Here is a 27,598-nt window from a genome sequence, read left to right on the forward strand (position 1 = left end):
TCTCAACATTTTCTCAATCTTTCAGGTCTCGCTGGCATTCTTTCCCCTCTTTTTCATGGCCCAACAATGAGCATTCATTGAGGGGTGTCTACGCTACCACTGAGAAGTGCCCAGGACTAATTCTGTGGCATCTAGCTGCTGAGGCCCATGCTCGTTTTCTCATTTTTATCTCACCCCTCTCAGGCCTCTCAGGTCCCTGGAAATCCCCGTCTCTGTCAAGCTGAGTACAGAAGCTTGTCATTAATTACTGCAGCTTCAATATGAAATACGAAGGGTTAGATTCCTAAAGGGATTGTTCCATTACTGCAGATGAATCCAGAGGCTTCCAAAATTCTGTTAGCTCATGCCTCGCTTCTCAACAAGAATATTTAAGCAAAGCAGCCCAAACAGAATTAGATTTAATTGCATTGTGTTGAGATAGAAGCAAGTTGCCAAAGACAGAGAAAATAGCAAGTGCGGAGCTAGATTTTTATTGACTCCAGGCAATACTCAGTATGGCACAGACACCAATTCAAACACAGATACATTTGTTCTCTTATGCTGAGGCAGACTTAGAAACAGAATAGAGAAAACTGGTAATATAATTTAAAAACATGGCTATAAAAAGCTCATATGAATTTAAACTCCATTCATAGTTTCATGGAACATGAATTCAAAAAAGAACTTTAAAGTTTACTGAATTCACCCTTGTTCTATAAAACGTTATGTCGGTGCCCTGTAACTATTTACAAAGGGAAAACAAGTGACCTATTATTTAAATACTAAAGCAGAAAAGGGAATGAGAGAGCAGAGAACGTTTCCTTTCTTCTTTCCTCCTCCTCAAACCTTTCCCCCCTCCTCATTTTACCTTTAAAATGAAAGATATTTGAGTATCAACATATTTAACCCCCTCACACTCACACTCCAACACGAAGGATGAGGAGGTCTACAGTTTGGGACTGTCCCCTCCCTTTAGATGTAGTGTCAGTAAGGAATTAGGGCTGCAGAGCTTGGAATGATGATTTGATATTGTTTGAGCCCACACTGCAGAAGATTTGAGGTAGCTATTTCTGTTCTTAATAAAAATCCTAAGTGTTTTGTTATGCATATCCCACATCCAGCTGCTTTATTATAAAACAATAAAATTATTTTTATATAACTCTTATTATATTTAATAATTTTTGCTTCATTTCCTCAATGAAAGTCACATGGAACTCAAAACACTTTAAAAGGTGATTCATAGATTATGTAGTCACTTATGTTTCAAGTCACATATATGTGATATAAATTTATCATATCTTGATGCTTACTTATGGATATAAAATAGCCCACTGAAGAACTAAGAATGACTATGGATTTCCAAAGTCTGACGCTAAAAAGAGAAACATGAGTCTGATAAAACAAGCATTATGGACTATTCTGGTGCTGCTCACTGTCATCAAGTCGACACTGACTCACAGCAACCCTGTAGGACAGGGTAGAACTGCCCCTGTGTGTTTCTGAGACTGTAACTCTTTACGAGAGTAGAAAGCCCTTTCACCCAAGGAGTTGCTGGTGGTGTCGAACTACTGACCTTGAGGATCTCAGTCTGAAGCATAACCACTATACCAATACCCCTCATTCTGGTACTATGTACATGTGATTTTATAAATTGGACTTTTCAAAGCAAATGGTGAGAACATCACCAGAAATTCTCTATTTATAACTCTAGTTTAGCCTATTGATGATTTTGAAAATAGGATTAATAGGGATACAAACATTATATATTAATCTACTTTGGCGATAGCTACCAATGTAGAATAGGGTCACCAAAAAAATCAAACCCATTGCCATCAAGTTGATTCTGACGGTAGAGACCCTAGAGGGCTGGGTAGAACTGTTCGTTGGGGTTTCTGAGGCTGTACACCTCCAAAGGAGCAGAAAGCCTCTACTTTTTCCTGCACAATGTGTGGTAGGTCTGAATTGCTGGCTTTGGGGTTAGCAGCCCAACGTGTAACCCACTACGCCACCAGGGACCCTTATAAAATAGGGTAGCAAGCATTTACTCTATAACTCAAGTAGGTGGCAAGTGATAAATGGCAATGGCTGTCAGTTTGATTAAAGTGGGTTCAGTAGGGCTCAACACATGGCTTTAAACTAAACCAAGCAGACTCTTTAAAAAGGCCAGATTCCTTTTCACAAGCTTTCTCCTGTATATGGTATTCACTGCTTATTAACACTTGATCTGTAATGTTGGGAGGGAGAAGAGACTATGGCTCCATCACATTGAGAACTGGCAGGGTAAAACGTTAGATTTTAAGTTAAAATATACTTTCTCAAGGAACAATGTTGTAAACAGTACCTAAATTACTACATTAATTGATATGTCTATTTTACCATCAACTCAGAAAAATTACAGTGCTGTTTCAACATCTTAAGGTTATATAAAATTTCAAGGAGTAGTCTAAAAATTAGGTGTCTATGTTTTCAAAGAAGAACTGCTTTGTCCCACCTGTAAGTTGGTGGTTGCCTTTAAAGTATGACAAATGAAATGCAAAGGTCATAGAATACACTGAAATAATAAAGCCCTAATTAGCTATAATCTTCTGGGGTATGTATAAACATAAATAATTAGGGCACTAAGGGGAAAAGGGATTTTGGAAAAAAGAGGAAAGAGAAAAACTGGAGAACATGGTCAATTAGTAGAATTAAAACATATCTTATAAATAGGAGATGTTCATATGTTTCGTATTCAATATTCTTTACAATTAGGAAAAAGAAAATGCAGGAATGGGACAAAAGTGATGATGTTAAATAAGGTCAAGTTGATAATAAAGTTAATAACACTTGACCTCTTTTGGTTCAGTTATGGCTAATTGCCATATACAAAATGTAACTTATTGTGTTCTATAAGTAGTACATAATGTGTGAGCAGTAGTTAAAATTAAAAATAACCTAACCTTTGGACTTATAGCAATCACTGTTCACAATAATCACTGTTAATGTTTATTGAATACTTAAGCATGCCAGGTATTGCACCAAGTAGTCTTTTATAAGATTCAATCCTTACAATATCCTAAAAGGTTCCTTTACTTTTTATAGGAATATAAGGTAGAGAGATGTTCAGTTGCCCCAGGTTCTAATGCTTGTAAAAGATAGGCTGGGTTTCAAATCTAAGGCTGGGATTAAAATCTATCCTAAAATTCCATATTTGAAACACTGTTCTAATTGAAATGCAGTAAGTCTATTTTAATAATTAAATATTAATGATTACACAAGTATAAACATCTTTAGAAGATGGTGAGAAGTTTAACAGAAAAATGAAGAATTTACTTAAAAACAACTCTCCAATAAAAACATGCCCCACACTCTTAGAGTCTAGATTTATAAGAGAAACAAAAAACAAAAGAAAGCACATCATTACTGCTGAGTCGATTCTGATCTATAACAACCCTATGAGAGAGTTTCCATGGTAGTAGCCCTCACAGAAGCATACTGCTACATTTCTCCTATGGCATGTTGACGATGTTGAAACAGCACTATGGAGTGGCTCATGCGTTTGACTCACACACCTCTCAGCAGCTGGGCACTCAATCCTGTGCCGTAGGGCTCCTTACATGGGAACTATGAAGCACTTCAGAGACTTCAGTGTCCAAAAAAAAAAAAAGAAACCATAAATTTAAAAAGGGCATTATTCTCTGAATGTGGTTGAATACACTGGGGGCAAAGTTATGAAAATTTATTTGATATACACAAACACTTTGTGGGAATGAGTCACTGGGCTTGGGGGCTCAGGACCAGTCTCAAGTGACACCACAGTCAATTCACATACCATCGTCCACAAAGAGAATGCTCTATATTCCATTTTGCTGAGTAGTGACTAGAATCTTAAAAGTTCATGGGTAGCCATATAAAGTGCAACTACTGGTTTTCCTGTACGGAGGAAAGAGTGGGAATAATGGAAGACACACGGAAACAGACCAATGCATTAATGGGTCACATGAACCTGAGACAAGAAGACCTACATGGTGCCCGCCAGTACTGCCAACTGCTCTGAACATAGAATGGAAGAAAAATGTGGGGAAAGGAAAACTCAAAATCATATAAATGAATGGGTTTTCTGGTTGGATAGAGACTGATGGAATTCTTTTTTTGTGGATTTCTTTTTTTAAAATTTACTTATTTTTTATTAATAAATCTTTTTATTGGGGCTCATACAACTCTTACCACAATCCATACATACATCAATTGAGCAAAGCACCCTTATACATTCGTTGCACTCGTCATTCTCAAAATTCGCCTTCCACTTGGGTTCCTGGAATCAGCTTGGTTTCCTTTTTTTTTCTTGCCCTCCCCCCCTCCCCGCTCCCCCCGGTCCCTTAATAGTTTATAAATAATTATTCTATCTTATCTTACACTGCCCGGCATCTACCCTCTTACCACAATCCATACATACATCAATTGAGCAAAGCACCCTTTCTGCTTGGGTTCCTGGGATCAGCTCATTTTCCTTCCCCCGCTCCCCCTCCCTCCCTCATGAACCCTTGATAATTTATAAATTATTATTTTATCTATCTTACACTGCCCAGCATCTCCCTTCACCCACTTCTCTGTTGCCCATCTCCCAGCGAGGAGGTTATATGTAGATCCTTGTGATCGGTTCCCCTTTCTACCCCCACTTCCCTCCCAGTATCACCACTCTCACCACTGGTCCTGAGGGGTTCATCTGTCCTGGATTCCCTGTGTTTCCAGTTCCCATCTGTACTGCTGTGCATCCTCTGGTTTAACCAGGTTTGCAAGGTAGAATTGGGATCATATTAGTGGGGGGAAGGAAGCGTTTAAGAACTAGAGGAATTCTTTATACTACGAAGCTATGGCCCTTAGTCACCCTTAAGGTCTGGAAATGAACTCATCACCCCCCACCCCTGACCCTGGCCAAAAACAAAAGATGGGTCTGTAAGGGGAATAACACCATGGAGGTCCTCACGTGTTCTAAAAAACAACCATTTGAAGTCAAAGGACAGCAGTGACCCAAGGTCAAAGTGCAGAATGGTTAGGAAAAGATGAATGGAAACACAAAAACACAGGAAGTAGGATAAGTAATATTGTGTATGTTGCCTTGTAGAGTTAACAATAGCATGAAATAAAATGTGCTGAATTATTGAATGAAAAAGCAATCTGCTATAAACCTCCACTGATTTTACAATAAAGCATTAGAAAACGGTGAAAGTGAAAAAAGTTTACTGTTAACTTGACCTTTTATAATGGAAAATTACCCTTATCTTTCCATTCTATTTTCCACAGACCATCTAGTATTAACAAAAGGGAGGGGCAAAAAAAGTCAATTTAAGTGTAGCTTTAAATAACACATGGCTTTAAGAAGAATTAACTACCGTATATACTCGATTATAAGCTGACCCGAGTATAAGCCGAGGTACCTAATTACTACCTGGGAAACCAGAAAAACTGATTGACTTGGGTATGCGAAATGCAGGATGTGGAACAGAGACCAGAAGGGAGAGACGGAGCGCAGCCACAGACACATCTTTACCAGTTCAGCTGCCGGCGTAAGTGAATCAATACGGGTGCTTCTGCGAATTGGAGCCATCCACGTCGTAGGACGGCTCTGATTGGTTAGATGTGAGTAAACAAATATTTAAAGCCCTGCAGTGTCCGCGGCAAACACATTTTTTGTGCTGAAAAACTCAGCTTATCCATGAGCATAGACGGTACTTCCAGGTACAGAAAGTACTCTTACCTCTAGGAGAGAATGAAGCCCCAGTGATATCATTCACTGCATGTAAAGAATTAACTTCTCTTTTATCAATCTAGAATGGAATCATCTTGACAAAAGCCTTGAGAAAACAGTCACAGAAATACTATTTTTCTTCTGTGGCTCGATGAGGAAGCAAGGTTGAGAAAGAAAAAGCATTGAAAGAGGAAAAAAGTTGACCAGAAAAAAACTGATAATTCCATTTGCTGAAGTTCCAGCCATTCTTTTCATTGTATCCAAATTAATGTTTGTGTGACTGAACCCCAAAATGATGAACTTATACATTTCCTGTGACTGTTTTAACTTGCTCTCGGTCCACTAGTGAAAGCACACCGCCCTTGACCTTAATGGCATTGTCACTCCTTGCTGAGTGCACGTCAGACTGTCCTGTGTGTCCTCGGGAAGCTCAGGCCAGCATACTTCATGTACCTCCTTTCATAATTAATCCAATTATTGCTTGAATATGAGAGGCAGTGCCAGTGCCTGGCATGCACAACTTCCTCTAAATTACAGAGGTCTTATGGATACTAAGCAGCTCATGGTCTGTCATACCCTGTACTGGAAACCCATAAGATTTATAGACAGGTTTGATTTATACAAATCCTGGTATAATTCTTAAAGATTCAGATAACTATTTTTCTGACTTCCAGCAATGCAACCCTTTTGCATCTAGGTGAAGAAACTTTAATCTAACATGTTTATAATTTATTTACTAATCAATAAGACTAGATTTTTACATCGATTTTATTAAAAGCTAAGCAAGGCATATTTTCCTACTGCTTAACAATAAACCTCAGCTTAATACACACACACACACACACACACACATACTTGCTGTATATTACTTGATTAGCATATGAATCCCCATTTGAATTTATGAGCGCACGGTTTGTCACACACTATTAGTTCCCAAGGGTGTTTTTCACACAGGCTGTCAGGGAGACTGATTGGGGTCAGAGCGAACAAAGCTGCATTGGTCTCAGGTATACTTCAGGTTTCAAAAATAGGGTAAAGAGTTAAATTATACAGTTTGATATTCTCTCCACTCCCCTTATATTCAGTGTCATTGAGGAAGTAGAGCTACAGATACTAGAATAATTATGGTTTTGCTTGTGTCCATGCTCCTGAAAAATTGAACAAGTAATCCTTATTTGTATTTAAGGGAGTAGCATAGTATATTATAAGAACAGTCAGGTAGTGTAAAATTAAAACTTTGGAAAACTCTGACCTATATTTAGGAAATTAGGAAATATGTGCAAATATCTGGAATATTTGACACTAATGTATAATGGGATGGTGGAGACTGGGTTAGAAACCAAAACAACAACCAAAGACAAACCAAAACGCATAAAACCGAGTCCACAATTAGGATCTCCCAACACAATAAGAGGAAGACAATCAAGGAAATATATAATTATCATAAAACATGATTAAGTTCTATGGCAGAATTTAGTATACATTTTTAGGGGCCATTTAAGAAATGTTCCTAACTCATATTATTCTTTTTGGGGGGGTTGGGGAAATAATCAGGAAAGGCTTCCTGAAACTGGGATATTTAAGCACCTTTAAGGGAAAACGATGATTTAATAAAATAGTGGGGGATGGGGGGGGAAGGGAAGAAAAGTCAGAGAAAGAGGGAAGTAGCATTCAATGATGTGGGAGAATCTGGCGGGTAGGAAATGAGGAAGTACGGTGGAATGATGAGATTTTTTTCCTCATGTACTCTGGACATGTTACCAGGAGAGCTGAAGAAGGACACCGGGCTTGCAAAAGCAGAGATCAGCAAACAAGAGGCACTACTAGTCTCAGTGAGATGAATGACCAAGTGGCCGCAACGGGCTCAGCACGGCAGTAGTTGTGAGGATGGTGTTGGCTGCACACAAATGATCAATGACTCAATGGCACCCAACAGCAGAGTGGAGGATTTTTAGCCAATGATAGGGAGTGAAAAGGGGGAGAGTGTACTGAGCGATGTGAAGGTGGATTAGAGCTATTTCTGGAATAAATGATAAAGGTAGAGAAACCAGTTTGGAGGTTAATATAGCAATAAAGCTGAGAAACCAAACTAAATCACTGAACGCAGTTCTAGAGAGAATGGTATGGGTTTCAGAGATACAAAAGAGGCAAATTTGGTAGGCTTAGATACTTATAAATCATCTGCGGTATAGGTTCGGATAATGGTCAGGTTGCCTGTCTGATTCTCTGTGCTGTAGTGGGTAACATATTGGGCTGCTAACCACAACATCAACAATTCAAAGCCACCAGTTACTCTGAAGGAGAAAAAAAAAAGTGGCCTTTTTAATCGTTTTATTAGGGGTTCATACAACTCTTATCACAATCCATACATAAATCAATTGTGTAAAGCACATTTGTACATTCCTTGCCCTCATCATTCTCAAAACAGTTGCTCTCAACTTAAGTCCCTGGCATCAGTTCACTTTTACCCCTCCTTCCCTGCTCCCCACTCCCTCATGAACCCTTGATAATTTATAAATTATTATTTTGTCATATCTTGCCCTGTCTGACGTCTCCCTTCACCCACTTTTCTGTTGTCCGTCCCCCAGGGAGGAGGTTCAATGTAGATCCTTGAAATTGGTTCCCCCTTTCAAACCCACCCTCCCTCTATCCTCCCAGTATCACCACTTACACCACTGGTCCTGAAGGGATCATCCGCCCTGAATTCCCTGTGTTTCCAGTTCCTATCTGTACCAGTGTACATCCTCTGGTCTAGCCAGATTTGTAAGGTAGTATTGGGATCATGATAATAGGGGAGGAGGAATCATTTAGGAACTAGAGGAAAGTTCTGTTTCATCGTTGCTACATCGCATTCTGGCTTGTCTCTTCCCTGAGACCCTTCTGTAAGGGGATGTCCTCGTGATCAAACAGGTTGGTGCGCTTCTTCCATGTGGGCTTTGTTGCTTCCCAGCTATAGGGTCACTTGTTTACCATCAAGCCTGTAAGACCCCAGACACTATATCTTTTGATAGCTGGGTACCATCAGCTTTCTTCGCCACATTTGCTTATGTACCCATTTGTCTTCAGTAATTGTATCATGGAAAAAGGTGGCTATCTACTCAAGGATTTACAGTTTTGTAAATCCACACAGGCAATTTCGTTTTTAGGGTCGCTATGAATCAGAATTGACTCAATGGCAGTGAGTTTGGGGGTCTCTTTTTGTTATACATTAAAGTAGTGGATGAGGGAACACATTTGGGCTCAGTTCTGTAAGAGGTGTTTGGAGAAAGGAGTTGATACCTCCACAGTTACTATACAGCAATGTGACAGTAACATATGGGAAGTCCTTACAAAACTAACTGCTATCTAAGTAGAATAATGATGATAAGGATCATAATAATTAATAAAAATGGTAGATGGTGACATTACCCAAGAGAATACAGAGACGATTGCTGTCCAACACAACTTTCTGTGATAAGGAAAATGTTCTTTATCTGTGCTTTCTAATATGGCAGCCACTAGATACACATGGTTATTGAGCTCCTGGAATGGAGTGTGGCTATTGAAACAAAGAAATGAAATTTTAAATTTTATTTAACTTGAATTTTAGTGAATGTAAGTTTAAAGGCTACATACGGAAATTAGTTATTTTACTGAACTGTACAGGTATATAGTGAGAAATAAAACATAGAAAGTCTTCAAACGAATAAAACTGATCTACGATATGTAGGGGGCAATAGAAAAATAGATTGGTTGGGAAAAATCAATCTAGGGCACTATTATTTTAAATGGAAATTCTCTTGAGAGGATGATTATGGTGAATGGGAGTTGGTAAAGGAGGTTTTTTGGCAGACAGACTTGAGCTATGAAATACAGGAGGATATTTCAAGCTGACAGAATATCACATGTAATGGCCAAGAAAAGAGAAGGAACATAAATATGACAGCAAGAAGGTTCACCTTGACAAGAGTGGTACACACATGATTGGGTGACCAATTATTTTGGTTTGTTAAGGACTAAGGGTTTGGGGGATGTAGTATTGTCTTTCAAAAACAGGCAGTGAGGTATGTACTCTGGATATAGCAGATCAGAATGAGGCTATTGTGGCTTCTAATCTAGAGAACTGAAGAGTTAAAGCTGCTCCCGTGGCACGGGAAGGGAAAACTGGACTGCTAACTACAAGTTGGGGAGTTCAGACCCAGTAGACGCTAAGCGGGAAAGAGCAGACATGAGGCTGCTTGCTCTTGTTGCACCTGAAAAAAATCCCAGGAGCTGTTCTACTTTGTTCTATAGTATTACTATGATCTACAGAACTTGGAGTCGAGTCAATGGCAGTGCGTTTTTTAGGTCAGGAAGATTAGCCTGACACGAGTAGAAAGAATGAGAACACAAAGGAATATCAATTATTTAGCTACTGTAATAATCCAAGAATGAGGGGAGTGGCTAAAGAATTGATATGAGAAAAGAAAAGGCTGATATTTATTATTTACAAAGTGCCAGGTATTATACTACATTTGAAATAAATTTATGTAAATCCTAAAACTTACTGTGGAAATGTCATAACTTTAGGAAAGTTAATCTACGTATTTGCTCATTCACTCAGTCACCATTTTCCAGTTATTTTTTAAGTGTCTTCCCTATGGTGCACCAAGTTCATTTCTTGTTTTCTCAGAACCTGGATGGGAAAATAGAGATGGCTAAAAATTTAATTGTAATGTGTTAGAGGAATTAAAAGGAGATAATTCAAAGGAAGAAATAACAAAACTACCAAAATTTAATGACACACTGGAAGTTACAGAGGAAACGTAAGGAAGAGCTGAAGGTAACGATACATACCCCCCTCTGTCCCCACCGCCATGCTCAGAGTCCGTGTGAGAATGCTCACTATGGAAAAGTGATGCAGACCCATCCCCACCGTTTTAGGCAATTCATATGTTCGATATTTTTTAATTTAGGAAATATGACCACAGACATAGAAACAGCTAAAATTGACTGCTGTGCTCATCACTGTGATGAATCTAGTTACTGATTAGTCCTCTGTAGAAAAGGAGGCTTAGAAATAAACCTGGACGAAGCTCGGCAGTGTGAGTGGAGGGCCCAGCGTGGCATCACTTCCCCTTCCTGGGTGTCAGTCACAAAAGCCCTCTCGGAGCCGCTCCACTCTCCAGGGAAGCCTGCTCTGCCCACCTCTCTCTGTCCCAAGTGGGATGTCATTAAACCCCTCCTCATTACTTCCAAACCACCTTTCTTTTAAAAAAATCACTTTATTGGGTTCTCACATAGTTCTTATCACAATCCATACATACATCGAGTCAAGCACATTTGTACATCCGTTGCCATCATCATTTTCAAGACATTTTCTTTTTACTTGAGTCCTTGGTATCAGCTAACGCTCCTCCCCTCCCTCAGCCCTCCTGCCTTCCCTCACGGACTCTTGATAATTTATAAAATGTTTTTCCATGTCTTACACTGACCACTGTCTCCCTTCGCCCGTTTTTCTCAAACCAACTTTCTAATGTTTCTTTCCGCCCCTCCCACACTTCAGCAGCTTTCAACTGCAGAGCCTAGGACTTCACAGGACCTGGCAACCTGTAACAGGTGCTGGGCTCAGTGCGGCCTGTCCATTCCACTGGGAATGCATGGCCAAGGAGGAGAGCAAGGGCCCAGGTAGCCACCTCTGGCAAGAGAGAGCGAAGTATTGGGCAGGGACCGCTGCTGCCATTACCATCGCACTTGCACTTGCTAATGTACCAAACAGTCGATAGCTCTTTGACTACATCATAAATGTGAAATAGTGGATATGTGAGGAGTTAGGTGTACAAGATTCTACACTGAAAAACTTTAAGATTATGACCTCTGACAGAAGACACAGAGAAAGCAGAGCTGGTATGCTGTGCATGTGCTCACATTTGTGTGTATATGTCCGTTGTCAGAGAGAGTGAGTCAGTCTAGACATCCTACTGAATTTGAGACTTTCAGTCAAGGAGATAGCTAAGAACTCAAGTGAAATATGTCATTTTAGTGCATACTGCAACGTACCATCATTTATTTGAACTGTAAACTATCCATATAATCAATTAATCGTATTGTTTGAAAATTCTCTATTACATGGAAAAACTGTAACATCACCACAGTAAGAGAATACATGTTGGTATGAAGCTGGATTTCCATCTACATATTTTTTTCCATCTACATATTTAAAGGACTTTCTTCACTCTCATTTACATGAAGAAGATATATAAATATATCTATATATCTATCTTTCCTTACATTTCTAAAATGTATATAAAGCTTACATTTTTGTTTTAAGATACCTAGCACAAATATTTCTGAAACTTATTATCCATGCATGGATATTTTATCTTGAACTTTACGTTTCTTATCCTTATTTTCATTTTCATTTCTTTTGCATTTCAAATAATTGTGGTATATGAGGCAGCGTAAGAGGACAGCAGACTCACTACTTTAAACTTAGTGTAGTTTTTAAATGCTTAAAATATTTTTATTATGGAAAATTTAATCATAGGATCAAATAGACAAATTCTGGTTGCATCTCATTTCAATAATTATTCATCAATTCTTTTCCAGGAATGTTTTGATGAGCTAGATTTATCAAATATCCTAAAAAGAAAGTAGTTTTTTTCTCCTGCAGTATGATACAGCAAATTTATGGATAATCATTTAGTTTGTTGTTAGAGAGAGGTATGCTTTTCTTTTTGGGATAAAACATGTTGGATCCTTCAATTTCTTTCTAAAAAAATTCCAAAAGAGAGAGGAGTCAAGAAGCTCTGATAATAGTGATTTCAAAGGACTCTTTTTTTTTTTTCACAGATTTCTTGACTAGATCTCTAGTTTCCTGATGACTGCATACAAATAGTATGGAAAAATGCACATGAGGGAAAAGAAATAGACAACTAAATTAAAATAAACAATAAATCAGTTGTTAAATTTTTATAAAGTACCAAATGTTAGATAAATATTTCTCCTAGAATGTTTATGGATCTTTTGTGGTCCTTGGTGTTTAAAACATGACCCAAATTTTTACATATTTAAGAGTCTAATTAATTTTCACCTTTAGGACCCTTCTTCTCTCCCCCTGAAAATGTAGATCTATTTGCAATTCAACAGAAACTTATACTTGTTATGTTAAGTTCTACACTATCAGTAAGTTAAAGTAGTTATTGGTTAAGAATTCAAAGGGCAACTGTTTTATGTGCTGTAACTAAAAATGCTATGTTCTTTTTAAGAAGCTTACAGTTCTTAAATGTAAATAAAAATACAATTAAGATTTACTCAATGGAAATAATTTAGCTTTAGAATTTCAAATGATCTAAATCAGCTTTCCTATGTGAAAATTTATGATATTAAAGAAAAGCTTTTAAAGGATTCAGTTGGACCAGTAAAAACATTACTTAGATGTTTATGAAACATTTGAATTTAGATATATTCTAGAGTTTAAATAAATTTTAAAAATGTAAGACCATTAGCTCTACCAGAAGATAATACTAATTTTGGTTTGGGTTTGTATGAGTGGAATCTGAGTGATCTTTTCAAGGGATCTTAGTACAAATTTGAAGCACGTTAGAAATTTGGAAAGTGAGTTCCTCCCTTCTATCACGTGGCTTAAAGGAATGACTACAGTGTACAGCCTGAGACGCTGGCCTCATTACATGCAAGATGTCGTATGCTTTCCAAATGTGAAGAACTAGCAGATTTTAATCAGATTTACCTAAAGGATATCTATTGATTATCATTATCTGAAAATAATTGCATCTTTTACATATTGCAGGTGATTTATTGGTATTTACTGAATGCCTAATAAGAGAAAGGTAACAATAATAAATTATACAAAAGGATGCCTAATATTTTCGGGATTAAAATTTTACATCTCATAACAAACCAAACCCAAAGCTATCAAGCTGATGCCAACTCATGACCCTATAGGATGGGGTGGAACTGCCCCAGGGTGTTTCCTACAATATCACTATTTATGGGAACAGAAAGCCTCATCTCTCTTCAGCGGAATCACTGGCGGTTTTGAAATATCAACCTTCCAGTTAGGAGCCCAACTCATAACCATTAGGCCACCAGGGCTCACTTCGCATCTTATAGATACATCTGAAACTAAACCAAACTTGTTGCCCTCAAGTTGATTCTGCCTGACAGAGTGAGTCCCTATGGGGCAGAGTAAAACTGTCCCGCAGGCTTTCCAGGGTTGTAATGTTCACAAACAATAGAATTCAGATAGAGCAATTTCTCCGACTCATTTGTCAGCTTTATGACTTGGGTAAGGGGATATCTAACTTATTGCACCATAGTTGTGTCGTCTATAAAATGAGGGTGACCATATCTTCTCCAAGTAGGTTGTTAAGGAGATTGAGATAAGATAAACGAAGTATCAAACATGGTGCCTGGTATGCAGTAATATAATTGTATTATTATTGTTATTTGTTTTTACAAAAGGCCATCGATTACATGGAACAACATTTGTAACACCAGTCAGGTGATGTAACTGTTACTGAACAACTCATGGATAGATTCCATTTGAAGAAAGGGTTATTTTTCATCTTATGCCACAGAAGATAGTGACATGCAACTGATAAAGCCAAGGCCCTACAGTATGGGGAGAAGCTTTCCCTTCAAGAGTGGAGGTAAGCGAAGATAAGAGAAAGAAGAGCCTGGACCACAGAAAGTCTGGTTACCTCCATAGTGCTGGTGTCAAATAAATAATGCACTTATGCAACAGTCTCCTCAAGAGACTTCCACATGAAAAATGGAAAACAGGACATATTCTTTAAATTTAATTATTACGACTTATCAACTAATATTTAATAAAATGGGTATTTCCTAATGAGATTAAATGAACAAATCATGGAATGTGATTTATGTCCTGAGGATCATCATAAATATTAGACTCCTTCATCTGTCATTACAGCATCACGATCTGAACACACACACTGTCTATGGAGGTCGCATAGATGTGGTATTGAGGTGAAAGAGGGAAGTCCTACCACAAATGACAGAAAGAAACACATTTCATGACAAATTAAGAAAGTCCATGTGTCACAATGAAAAAAACAAACCCAGATGAACCAGAGTTTGCTAAGAGCTGAGGGCCATGGAGCAAATGCCAGAGCATACACAACCCCCTCCCCCCCGCCAGCTCCACATTCCAACCTGAGAGCCCTCTGTGCACATGCTGTCACAGAGAAAGCAATACCCTGATGGACGCTGCAGGCTGTGATTGGAGATGGTGCCCATGGGAGACGTCTTAGACCCTCTCATGGGAAATGGAGAATTGCCTGGATGAAGTTGCAGAAAGAAATGGGTTATGTATATTTTTATACTGGAGTCATCATACTGAGAGGCATTAAGAAATGACCTATGGAAAATGTGCTGATGAGATGATATCAATTTTCTCTTTCAAGAGTCTTTGCTAATATCATAAGTAACTTTGTTTTCACTACTTTGCTTCTCTCTACAAATATATACTTCAAGAAGAAATTAATCTCCACAAAAGCAGTTTTAACAAAAAGGAAGGTGTGATGGCTACAACTTCCAAAGGAATAAAAATTCTATGGATTCCCTACAACCTTTTGAGAGTATAAGTTTAGTCATGCTATTCCTGTCAAAGGATTTTCTTAATTTTTTTAAGTCAAAAGATGAAATTCTTCCTGTGGTTCTGCAAATACTGAATGGCATTTCAGGCAGTGCCATCTTTTTTATTTCTTTTCATGAACACACATCATATGTGCGTGTGCATGACATCTGGAGATAGCACTTTTGCTCTGAATTGAGCTGACAATACTGACCTGCACCTGGTAGCTATCGTCACTTGTACAAAGTAAATATACGTAGAAATGTGTGGTGTATGTAAGGTAAAACACTATCAGGAAATCCACAAGACTATAATATATTTATCCCTTATCATATTTTGAGTTACCTATATTCTTTTATTTCAATTATTCAACAGTGTCCCTGCTTTAGAGAGTAGACTTAAAAGGTATAAAGTGTCTGTTACTATTTCAATCAATCTGCTTAATTGATTAAAAAAACCCCATCTGTGCTATGGTTTAACATAGTAACAATAAGACCTTAAACTCCTAAAAAGGCAAAGAACAGACAGAATTGACACTGATTTGATAGCAAATCTTTAGCTATCAGAGATAAACACATATAGATCTGTAAACTAGAATCTTTGTTTTTAGCCAGCATAAGTTCAATATAAAATTATGTAGTTCAACGCAGTCTTAATGGATTTAAAGGGAGGTAACATCAATTTGGCTATTAGGGTTTTCTGGGGTCTTGGCCATTAGAATGTGATAAAGTCATTTCCAAAAAAGTTACCCAGGCAAAAAAATAGTACAAAACCAAAGAATTTTCCCTTTTAAAACAGGTGCCTTTCCCCTTTGGTACCCTCATCCCTTCAGCCAAGTGCAAAATGCAAGGCAAAATAAATTAAGGCAAAAGGAAAACAAAATAATAAAAACCGGTGAGGGCGAGCATGTTATTAACCATGTAAGAAAACACGTGCAAAGTATACCTCAGATACACTATAGGTAGATGAGCACGAGGGAAGCCGAGCCTGGTTTTGCAGGGGGGAAAAGAAAACACTGTTAAAGAGGAAATGATAGCACAGAACGGGTCTCAGAAATTTACATGGCTCCATCACCAACGCATTGCCAGATCATAAAACAGCCTTTCAAGCAGACACTTGAGTTGGGAAACATCCCAAGGCTCAAGTTATTTGAAAGAGAACCTTGTGGTAAAAAAACAAAACAAAACAGAAAACCCTGACTTAAAAAAAATCCATGACAGAGATGACTCCTCCTCTGACCAGAATCTGGTATGATCTTGCTGAGAAGATGTTCATTTGAGGGGAAAAGCAGCAAGCTGGGTAGCTTTTCCTATGGTGTCACATAGGCTCTTCATTGGTTTTAATACTAGCAAATCATAGGTGAGGTTATTCATAGAAAGGCCAAATCAGCGCAGTATTTTGATTCTGCTATCCTATGTCTACTATACTGTACCCATCACAGTATCACTGAACATATTTCAATACCAACAGTTTAACAAGAAAAAATTTAAGCAGTAAAAGCTTCTCACCATATGTATCTTTTATCAGACAAGTTTGAAGGCTTTTTAAAACAGTTATTGTATACTTAAAACCATGTTAACTCTTTATTATTCTGAACTAAATTTTTACTTGTTTTTAATATCTAGGCTGTCATACTGCCATGTCAGTTAAAATTTGTAGGTATGCAGTCTCATTACAAATGACAAATTATGTAATTTGGAATTATGCAGGAAGTTCCAAAATGCAGGTTTGACTGGGGGACTCAATAGAGCTGTAGAAGAAGAAAGTCGAGGCACCAGAAATGCCTTTAATATCAGTACTTTATTTTTGTATCCAGGTCATATCTGACATAAGCAATTCTCTGGTAAACTTTAAAAATCTTACAAATATGCCGCTTCCACCTTAAATGATGCCTTAAGCTAATGTAGGTAATTTTATAAGTTGTCTAAGTACAGAAGAAAAAAGAGTTTTGTTACTTGTTAGTAGGATGGAAACCTTATAATTGTGTTAGCTCTTCATATTAAGGGAATTCTAATAAAGTGAAAAATAGTAAAATTAGTCCATTTTCCAAAGAGATAATCTTAAAATTAATTTACTGTCATAGTAACCATTATTATAGACCAGTCATTATCTACTAATATATTATCTGCCATATATGAATATTTACTATCAACAAGTTAATAAATAAATGTATATTAATATGAGTAAATACAGAGAAAGAATTTGTAGACTCAAATAAACAGAAAGTTTTCTACACACGAATTAAAGGCACTGACGAAGAAAGCAGTCACATACAAACCAAGAAAAGGTGGTCAGACAGAGTGACTTCTAACAGAACGAATACTGACTATTTGGCTGATTTAACACAGACACCTCTTCTGGATGACATACAGTAAGACATGTTGCATTACTCAGTCATGCCAGGGTGCCTTTCCCAGATATACAAAATTTCCTATAGAAAGTATAATCATTTTAGATAAGGACAAATAGGAAATTTAGCAAAAATAAAAAATTGATTATTGTCTTCAAGGAAAATATATCTATGAAGATGCAAAAAGAAAAAATGTAAAAAGTAATAAAACTACAATGCATAAAGTGAAAATACTCTAAATATGCATTTTAAAAGTTTAAGAAATCAAGGATAGCCATTATAGCTTTAAACTGTAACGTCTTGTAAAAAGCCTCATATAATTGATAGTTATTTGTAGGACAGCTCGAAAGGTTCAATGGTAACCCCATAGTGGGTTTATTTCGTGTGTGTCATGGGAGAGGGATAAAGAGCAAGTAGAAAAATAATGTAAAATGAAAGAATAAAAATATAAAGTCAGAAGATCTCAGGGAATTAACTATATTCATCACAGGCTTCCAATCAGTTTGAAACTGTCCTTACAAAATTGTTTAGTTTTCCTTTTATCAAACTCTAAAATGAAGATAATTTCATTGCCTCTACTAGGAACAGTTCTATGTCAATGTCATTTTGACATACTAAGCTAGTTATAGCAGAGTTCAGTAAACTTCTGTAAAAGGTCAGGCAGGAAATGTTTTAAGCTTTGTTGATCAGAAGGTCTCTGTTGTAATTATTAAAATCTTTTCTGGTAGAGCAAAATCAGCTATAGATCATACACGAATGAGCATGGCTATGTTTAAATAAGCTTAAAATGAACATTTCTTATATTTCTCACACTTCATGAAATGTTCTCCTGATTTTATTTCCTACATGCTTAAGAGAATGCAAATGCCACTCTCATTTACAAAAAACAAAACAATAACAGAATTTGGCCATGAGCAGTAATTTGCTGATTCCAGAATTACAGCATTAGCTTAATACATATTTATTAATCCCAAAGACAAGAAGTTCATATTTACCAAAAATATAAGAACAGTTAGTTTAGAAACAAGGATGCTATGAAAACACTGATCTAAAATTTAAAAATAAATCATAATTACCAGAGTTATTATTAATATTAAGTCTTATTTCGCACTAATTTTATTTCAACATTCAGAACATTCATACTTAAACATCTAAAGATCACTGTTCAAAAAGATTATTACTTTCTGATTTGCTTCAGAAATTTTCATAACATTTATTAAGAAGTCTTAAAATTATAACTCCTTCCTTGGCTGACCTTTTCTACTGCAAATAATGATCATATTCCTTCTACTTCCAATTTCTTCTTAATTTCCCTTAAATCTAATCTCTCTTCATAAGTCATCTTTCCTTTTATTGCTTTTGAAAGCTTTGAAAAACTGTTAATGTATTTGTTAACATATTAGCTGAGCTAAAATATATCTGTATATATATGGAAGCGCTTCAAGATGTTTGTGGAAAATGGAATTTAAAAATAACGGATTTCTCCACGAACTTTTTGAAGCTCCCTTGTATTCGTCATCGTATAGAAATGAAGAGCCAGTGGGCAGCCGGCAGGGGCACCGAATTATGTAATGTTCTTCTAACCCAAGTCTCTAACTCCAACCAAATGACCTTTTCCTGCATGTGTCTGGTAAGAAGGTGGGGGGCAGCTACTGATAGGATTCACCTGTGAGTAGTTGTTAACAGGGTTCCCTGGAATATCATCATACTGTGTATAGAATGACCCTTCTTGGAAGCAAGGAGAGGGATCCCTGAGCAGTGAACCTCCTGGATCCAGAAGACAGCTGTGATGTCCAAGGAGGAGCAGCAGGACCAGCAGTCAGAAGCATGGGACTGAAAGACTTCCCGACCCACGGAGCAAATGAATCTGAGTTCTTTTGTGCAGGAGACTGGCTTGTGGAGTGGGGCACCTCTGGACATTTAATTGGGGAATCTGAGTTTGCTGACCCATGAAGTGGAACTGAGTGCCTTTGGGCTGAGGCTTACTGGAGTGGGCTGCCTTTGGGCACTTTATTGAGGGAGCTGGTTTTGCTGACCTATGGAGCTTGAGCTGAATACCTTCGGGTTGAGGCTGCCCTTTGTGAACTTATTAGCAGATCTGAAAGAATGTTACAACATGTCTTGATAAACAATTCAACCCTGAGCATTTCTCACTGGCCTTACAACTTGTTAACTAACTTCTTTAATAAACCCTTTAATCATGAATTTTATCTTGAGTTCTGCACAGCCAATGCAATGGATACTAGAACCTGGAGATTGAATAGAGAACACTAGTGAACACAAGACAATACTCAGAATCCAGGAAACAAGTAATTCCTGATTTTTGAGATAGGTGAGTCAATGTTGAATAAAATACGCTTCATATGAGAAACAGGTGTTGGTACTAAGATTATCTTAGTTTTGCTTTTAAGTAAAAATCTGAAAATGGATAGCATATTTTAAGGCAGTGGTTCTCACCCTTCCTAATGCCCCAACCCTTTAATACAGTTCCTCAAGTTGTGGTGACCCCCCAATAATAAAATTATTTTCATTGCTACTTAATAACTATAATTTTGCTAGTTATGAATCATAATGTAAATATATGATAGGCAGGTTGTACTTTCATTGTTATAAATTGAACATAATTAAAGCATAGTGATTAATCACAAAACAATATGTAATTATATCTTGTGAAATATTTATTTCTCATGACAAATAAATGAGATTTTGTCTTGAAGCATGGTGTAGCACGAGTAATAGTCTTCACGCCGGGTACTCATATGCGGGCGTATCTTCAATGTGGGTGGACCTACCTGGAGATAGATAGAGGAGCGGTGTCTTGGTTCCTAAGACCATCTGAAATATGTAATTTCCAATGGTCTTAGGCGACGCCTGTGAAAGGGTCGTTCGGCTCCCCCAAAGGGGTCATGGCCCACAGGTTGAGAACTGCTGTTCTAATACATACTGGGGTAATGGGAGTTAAAGGGGAAGGAGAAAGCCTGAGAATTCAGCTAAGAATTAAGAAAAGACGCTAACTGTTGTTTGATAGTTCTTGTCCTATATTTTGCTAGTAAACAGGATCCTTAGAATAATATATCACATATTCAATCTCTTAAGAAAAAAGGTAAGCAGAAAAAGTATGCCCCAATGAAATGACAAAAGATGAAGACATCTGCTATCATACAGCAGACTAGGTGGTTAAAAAAATTAAAGAGGTATGATAAGGTAACCCAATTTTCAAAGCAGGACTTTTAATTCAACCCTAATCTAACATTAATTCTTTACCATTAAGAGACCTTAGTAACTTCTCACACCCACTAACTAAAAAAAAAAAATCACTTTTCATATAACCACATATCATGTATATTAATGTTATTAGAGTATTTTTAGGATTTTTGAAATAGTGTTGAGGAATGTAGAGACTGATTTAATCAGAATTCATGCTAATTATTTCTTTTAACAATGGAATAGCTTTGGGGAGTATGACTTTTAAAATTCTCTAATATACATAGAAAATGAGCCCTGGCTTGACAGAAATATGTAGAGAAATGAAATATTTGTATTATTTTCTTTTTTGTATAGCCAACAAATTTACTTTCAAAAACCAGTTTGAAATATAATATATACATGACTTTGCATAATGTATAATAAAAATATGGTGAGTAGACAATTATATCACTAACTTTTATTAGTTTTACTATAGGTTATTATAGCAATAATCTTTGGTGAGGTAAATCAGGAACTGAAATTCATCAGGACTTGTTTAGAAGTCCCAGAATGAGAAGTTAGAGTTAAACAAAGCCATAAATAACATACTTCAAAAATTTAGGGTTGTTTTAATGCCATATTTAGACTATATATAATTTTAGATGTTTTCTTTTCATTTTTATGAAAAACTATATTCAGCAGAAGGACCAAATATTCCCAAAGTCTTAACTATCACAGAAATAATATTATGACTACGTCTCTTATGATCTATTGATAATAATTGAGTGACTATAATGTAGTCAAAATATTTTCTTGGGTATAAAACCCTGCATTTCACGTATCTGTAAGATTCTGTATGAAAATGTTCTGTGAGGATGCTGATGTTCATATTTTTAAACATTGGGCTAACACCCAATGATCATATTTTTGAATAAAGAAAACTGGCATCTTATCATTATACCAGAAGTAGCTTAGGTCAGAGAAATTTATTAACTTAGAACAATGTGTTTACTTGCCAGGTTACTTAAATGACACTCTAGTACTGATCATTTTCCTTGATAATTGGAATCAATTCCCCAAGCCTACACCCCTCAATCGAACCCACACTTCCTAATCCTGCTGATCCAGCCAACAGCGCTAGAAGACAAGGTCAAAGGCATGGCTCCAAAAGAAGTCTCGTGAGATCTTCAGAGAATTATGTCATTGGGTAAGAAACATTGACTCCAAAAAGGACTATTTGTGTTTGTTTGTTTGAAAGGCATCCAAATGTTATCGATTTGTAATATTAGTGTAGCCTAAGGACCCTTTGCCCTAGTAAGTTTAATTTTTGTTTCATTAATGTGAGCATGAAGTTGCAGCTAGAAAAGAAAGAAAGAGATACGGGAAAAGAGGCAGAAAGGAGGGGAAAAAAGATGGAGATGAGAGGACAAACCAATCAGATTTGGAATTACCAGTCAGCAGACGTTTAGGAAAGAAAAAAAAAATCACCGAGTAAAATCGTACATTGACTCTGAGTGAGTATCCTTTCACATTGCCTTCTGGGTGATCTCTGAGCTCCTCCAGCTTTCGATGGAGCTACATGTAAACATCAGACAATGAATTGAAAAAGCAACTTGTTCTCTTTTCAGTTTTCCTTTTAAAAATAAGATCAGAGCATTAAACATTTCTCACTGCCTTTGGCAAACATTTCAAAACATTGAAGATTTATATGCTCAGTAAACCTGACTTGGAAGCCAACATATTATTTTAATTATATCTGTTCTTCTCAAAGCATTACAGAAAATAATGATCCTTATGTTTCCTTAGGTATTTACTTTAAATTTTCTATTTGACAGAAACTAGAGTAAAGGTACTTTAAAGGTTATAAAATTTGCCTTTTGTTTCCCAAACACATTTCTTGAGTTAACCGATAGCCTTTATTTTAAACGTGTTTGTTTGTGTGTATACAGTCATGCTGTATATGCACTTAAAAATACACATAAATTATAACTTATATAGTAGACATATATATGTATATACTTATATATATATCCAAAGGCTGAAACTAGAGATAATTCCACAAACACACATCCTTGCACACACAATCCAGTTATAAAAGCCGGCACTGCAGTCATGGATGCCACTTCTCTTTTATTTCACTATTGGTAATTTTTAAAAAGGTATCTTGCACTGCACCTTTTCACCTGAATGAGCTATAATTTATGGTCCAAACAATCGTGAATTTATTTTCCTGAAGGATGACAGTAAAATATGATTCCTCACAGGTAGACAGTGAGGAATGCTACTAATACATTGTCAGGATACACACTCATTGTTTTCTGATTGCATAATCTTAAATTGCCTAGTTTTAAAAATAGGCCTATGAGCAACACTTTCTCTTCCCCTTGATTATCTTTAGTGAAATCATATCTTAAAAAAACAGCTACCCCCTATAAAGCAGTGTTAGAGAATAGAGAGGATGGCTTGTCTGGAATAAAGAACACGAACATACAAAACACATCTTCATCCATGTGCACCCGTGTGTGTGCACACAAAAAAATAAACAACAACAAAAAGTAAAAGTAAGAAGGTAGAAGAGACAAGGAGAGGAAATAGTATAGAAATTAGTGTTTTATAAATTGCTAAATGGAAATATATTGAGTGTGTAAAATTTTGAAATGACAATATTAGGCCTCAAGGTAGTTGCAAAACTTTGGTACATCCCAGTGCAGTGAATTACCTTGCATTTAGATTACTGTCACAGTTACTATGGCTGTAAAGACAAATAGAATTAAGATATAAGTGAGTAGTTATTAATTTGGGGGGTTCTCTCTGCATCTATTTAGAGTTCAGCAAAGTTCCTCACTGCGTTTTCATGGCAGCATTAAGAATGACCAATAGCTCGGCCTGTGTTTCTATGGGTAGTAACATTTTTACCTTTCACTCACCGATTACACATTAGAGTGTGCTCAAGAGATATTAATCTAATGGGTACTTGTAGCAATTAGGAATTAGGATATGGGGCCATCAGATCCAAAAATCTTTAAATTTCAGATTAGCATATACAAATGAGTGTTGTATCAAATTTTAACTAACTAAATAAAACACTGGGAACTAAAGGTATTTACATATACTCGCAATATATGGCCCAATGAACTAGCATCATATAAAATCCCTTTTTCCTTCTATCTCTTAAGATTATATATTTTAAATATGTATTTTTGACTCATAACAATTACTTCTCTAGAATGGGCTTCAAGTGGTCATGACACTAAAATAACATTTAATTACTTTTTATAAAGAAGTAAGGGGGGGATATTCTGAAAATAAATATTAGTTCTTGTGTAACAGGAACTTAACACACAGTCAGTGACATCAATCAGAGGAACGGTTTGCTCTAGAAACCCCAAATCATAGGCACCTTGAGCTGAGGCAGTTGCCCTTTTCTCTTGTTTATGGTGCCATTCAAAGCTAGGCATTTGGCAGCTTGCCTTCAGCTGGTTGCTCTATGTGTAGCTGAAACAAAATAAATAACATGACCCGACAGCCAATAAAAATATTGAAATAAAAAAAATGGGATGGTGAAAAATGGAAAAAGCCCCCTCCGTCCCAGCACCCTCCTAAGAAGAAGTGTAGGTTATAGACGAATCTTGCCAAAAAACGTTAGAAACATATTTACTTTGAGGGATCCAACTCTACTAGCAACTCCTTTGCTTTCATCCGGCCGTCTAATTTGCTACGATGAGGGAAGACGGGTAAAAAGACAGAATAAAGAAAAAGTGAACTTAAACAATTTCTACACATTAGTAAGTAATACATGCAAAATCATCAATTGACTGAGGTACCTATGAGAGGCCTAGAAATTAACACAGAGACTGTATAACATGCTCTGCAAATCGTCTGGTCATTAGAATTCAGTCTTAGTTTTGGCATTATTCCTGAGATAAGGAAATGGGCACTTACGTTTGGTTATCTCGGGGACTTCTGATGAAGCAGTATCTGGAGTTGTATTACATTTGCACTTGGCTTACAGAAAACAAAGAATTACAAATATACCTCTGTGGAGGACTTTGTCTCTTTCAGTGTTGTAGTGTCTGTTCCACTTAATATCCATAAACATCAAGGGTACTACTAGAAACACAAATGTTCTCTCCATGGAAAATTAGTCCTGACAAGCATCATTCTTGATAGGGGACAGAATGAAGCACCTCCGCGTGATGACCCAAGCACTGAGGGGCTCAGCTGTCACCAAGATTCCCAATTAAACAACTGTGCTGCCCAACCAGAAAATTTTAATGCCAGACCAGTGCTAGATACAGTCACTCCCTGAATGCTATCATTTCAGTTGGATTTTCTTCTAGGTTAAGAGAGGAGAAGCAAAGATAAGATATAGAATTGGAAATGCTTTTATTTTGAAATAGTGTTTTAACAGCAATGAAAATTTTGCTTTAACAGGGAGGCAAAAAGCCAATAGAAAGAGAAAGCTAGCTTCAGAACATTTGGTTTTATCCAGAACAATTAGATTTCTGCACTGGCAGGATGATTTCAATTCAGATCTGTAGAGATAAAGATTAACCAAGAGAAGCCTGCTTGCTTTAGGAGACAATAGCAGTACTATCAGGGTAACACCAAACTCCCAGGTCTCAGGAAACAAGCAAAGTGATAAGCTGCAAATGCTGCTTCCTCGAACAGGCTATAGTACATTCTTTGTTGAAGGAATTATGTTGAGATCTTATTACTTGCTGAATATCTCTGATAACATAAGGAGATGGCTTAGAAATAATACTGAAAAAATATTTTTATTTTGAAAAAGTTATATTGGTACAGAAGAATTACATCAATTTTGGTTTTATCTGTAACCAATTTTACTAAATTCTCACCTTAATCAAATGTTATACCCAAAAGATCAAGTCTCACTCTTCTTTGTTCAAAAGGATTCTCAAATTTAGATCAATGGATACTGAATAAAATGTCAACCTTTCACAAAAGAGGGTGTATGGATCGAGTTAAAAAAATCTAGTCATCCTTTTTTGTTATTTTCATTGATCCAGAGAACAACTTTGTATCAAACATTGTTTTTCACACTACAAAGATCCTCATTATTGCTTGATGCAAAAGACAGACTTGGTAGTTTCCTATAAAAAATAAAATTTAATGCGTTTCCCTGCTTTCTGAAGACTTTTAAAATCTGAAGGCTTATAGGATTATATATTAACAAGTTGGCACCATTTCTTACTTGTCTTTTATTTCTGGAGGGATTTTTTTTTCAGGTAAGGATTAAACATATGGTAATATGTCCACTTTTCAGGCAATGATATAAAGTCCAGGAACATGAAATATCTAAGTACTCACCTTAAAGCTAAATAGGAAGTTAAAAACAAGTCTAGGAACAATGACTGTAGTTCATGACTCTATTTTAAACTCATATTTCTTAACAAGTCCAACTATAAGTGGATAAAAATGTGATGTTTACAAGAACGTGTATATACTTATATAAATACTGTTTTTCTACCTATAAAAGAAACTTTACCAAGTATTATAACTTTAGATATAGAAGAAAATTTTCTCACATCATTTCAATTCCAAATGCACGCACAAGTAACAAAAACCCAAGAATGAAAAGAAAAGGATATTTATGACTGAACTCTGAATATGAAGAGTAGTCTATATTATTGATTTAGACAGTGACAGTTTGGGGCAGAAAGTTCATCAATTAATGTTTAATATTAAGTTTTTGTATACAAATTTACCTTTGAAAATTTAAAACTATCATAATAAGACTTTAGAAATAAAAATGAGGTTTTCAAAGCTAAGTGTGGTTGCTATACAAGTTTTATTGGATTCCAAGGACAGTTTATAATAACTAATACTGAATAATTTCAGAGGGAAAATTTATCTCATAAATTGAAATTTGATAAAGAGGAAATTAGAACCAGTAGATTTTAAAATGCAATTCTCTCAATTACTCTAGTTAACTTTTAATAACTGCTTACGATGGAATAGTATTAATTAATGCACAATTAATCCAAATGCCTGTTTATTATTTTTCTTTTAATAACAATTACTATTTGTGATAGTAATTCACCGACTGTTCTGTGAGGCTACACATTCTCAGAGATGTTAAAATAGTCATGTCTACATAGAATCTCTGCAATATAAGTGACTTTTGAGAGATGGGTAAAAAAATTGTGGGAGTAATGAGATATTTGAAATTATTAATATATTTCCATGAGAAGAAAATGCAAATGTTGCCAGCGGAACAAAAAAATGTAATTATTAATTAGTTTTCTACTTGAAAGAAATCCTTTCACACATATTTCACTGAGATTGTAAAAGATACTAACCAACAGTTAAAACGATTTCAATGATCTAATCCAGTCGCTCAGTTCGAACTCCATACAAAGTCCATCCAGGGAGACCTGAACCGCAGGACTGAGCCACCTTTCTTTTGCCAGCACTATTGGAGTCTCTCTCTGAGAATGAGTTACGAGGGGCTCTAACTTTAGGGGCTGCACAGGTCAGTAACTGCCATTGGTATTTGCTTTTAACATAAATGTTCGTAGTTTTGCAGTACCTTGAAATGAAGGAACCTGATCATGTGAATCCAGGATGCATGGTCGCACCCCTTTGAGTCAGTCCAATGTTCCAAAACTGAGTTAGTTCACTGTAAAACCTCGACAACAAACAAGGTGGAAAACTGCCTAAGCCCCATGCTCATAATTATTGCCAAATGGAAAATTTCGTATTTTAATAAAAAAACAGATGTCTATTTTGGAGCAAAAAGGTACCTTTATGTTCA

The 27,598-nt window shown here is 36.4% G+C and overlaps 1 protein-coding gene across 10 annotated transcripts in view; it reads right to left on the reverse strand.

Moving 5' to 3' along the window:
• GPHN (gephyrin) overlaps positions 1 to 27,598 on the reverse strand; it is a 634,470-nt gene that overhangs the window by 193,717 nt on the left and 413,155 nt on the right. For 4 of the 10 annotated variants that reach the window (XM_075530856.1, XM_075530855.1, XM_075530853.1 and 1 more), the window contains 2 exons: positions 24,479 to 24,535; positions 22,324 to 22,395 (listed from right to left, as the gene is read on the reverse strand). The exons of 3 other annotated variants lie outside the window; for them this stretch is intronic. In XM_075530856.1, coding sequence (XP_075386971.1) covers positions 22,324 to 22,395; positions 24,479 to 24,535 — 129 coding nt within the window. The remainder of the gene's footprint in view (positions 1 to 22,323; positions 22,396 to 24,478; positions 24,536 to 27,598) is intronic. 3 more of the 10 variants (XM_075530857.1, XM_075530858.1, XM_075530863.1) reach the window with 1 other exon arrangement.

This window comes from Tenrec ecaudatus, chromosome 14, assembly GCF_050624435.1.
Source record: "Tenrec ecaudatus isolate mTenEca1 chromosome 14, mTenEca1.hap1, whole genome shotgun sequence".
Classification (NCBI taxonomy): Eukaryota; Metazoa; Chordata; class Mammalia; order Afrosoricida; family Tenrecidae; genus Tenrec; species Tenrec ecaudatus.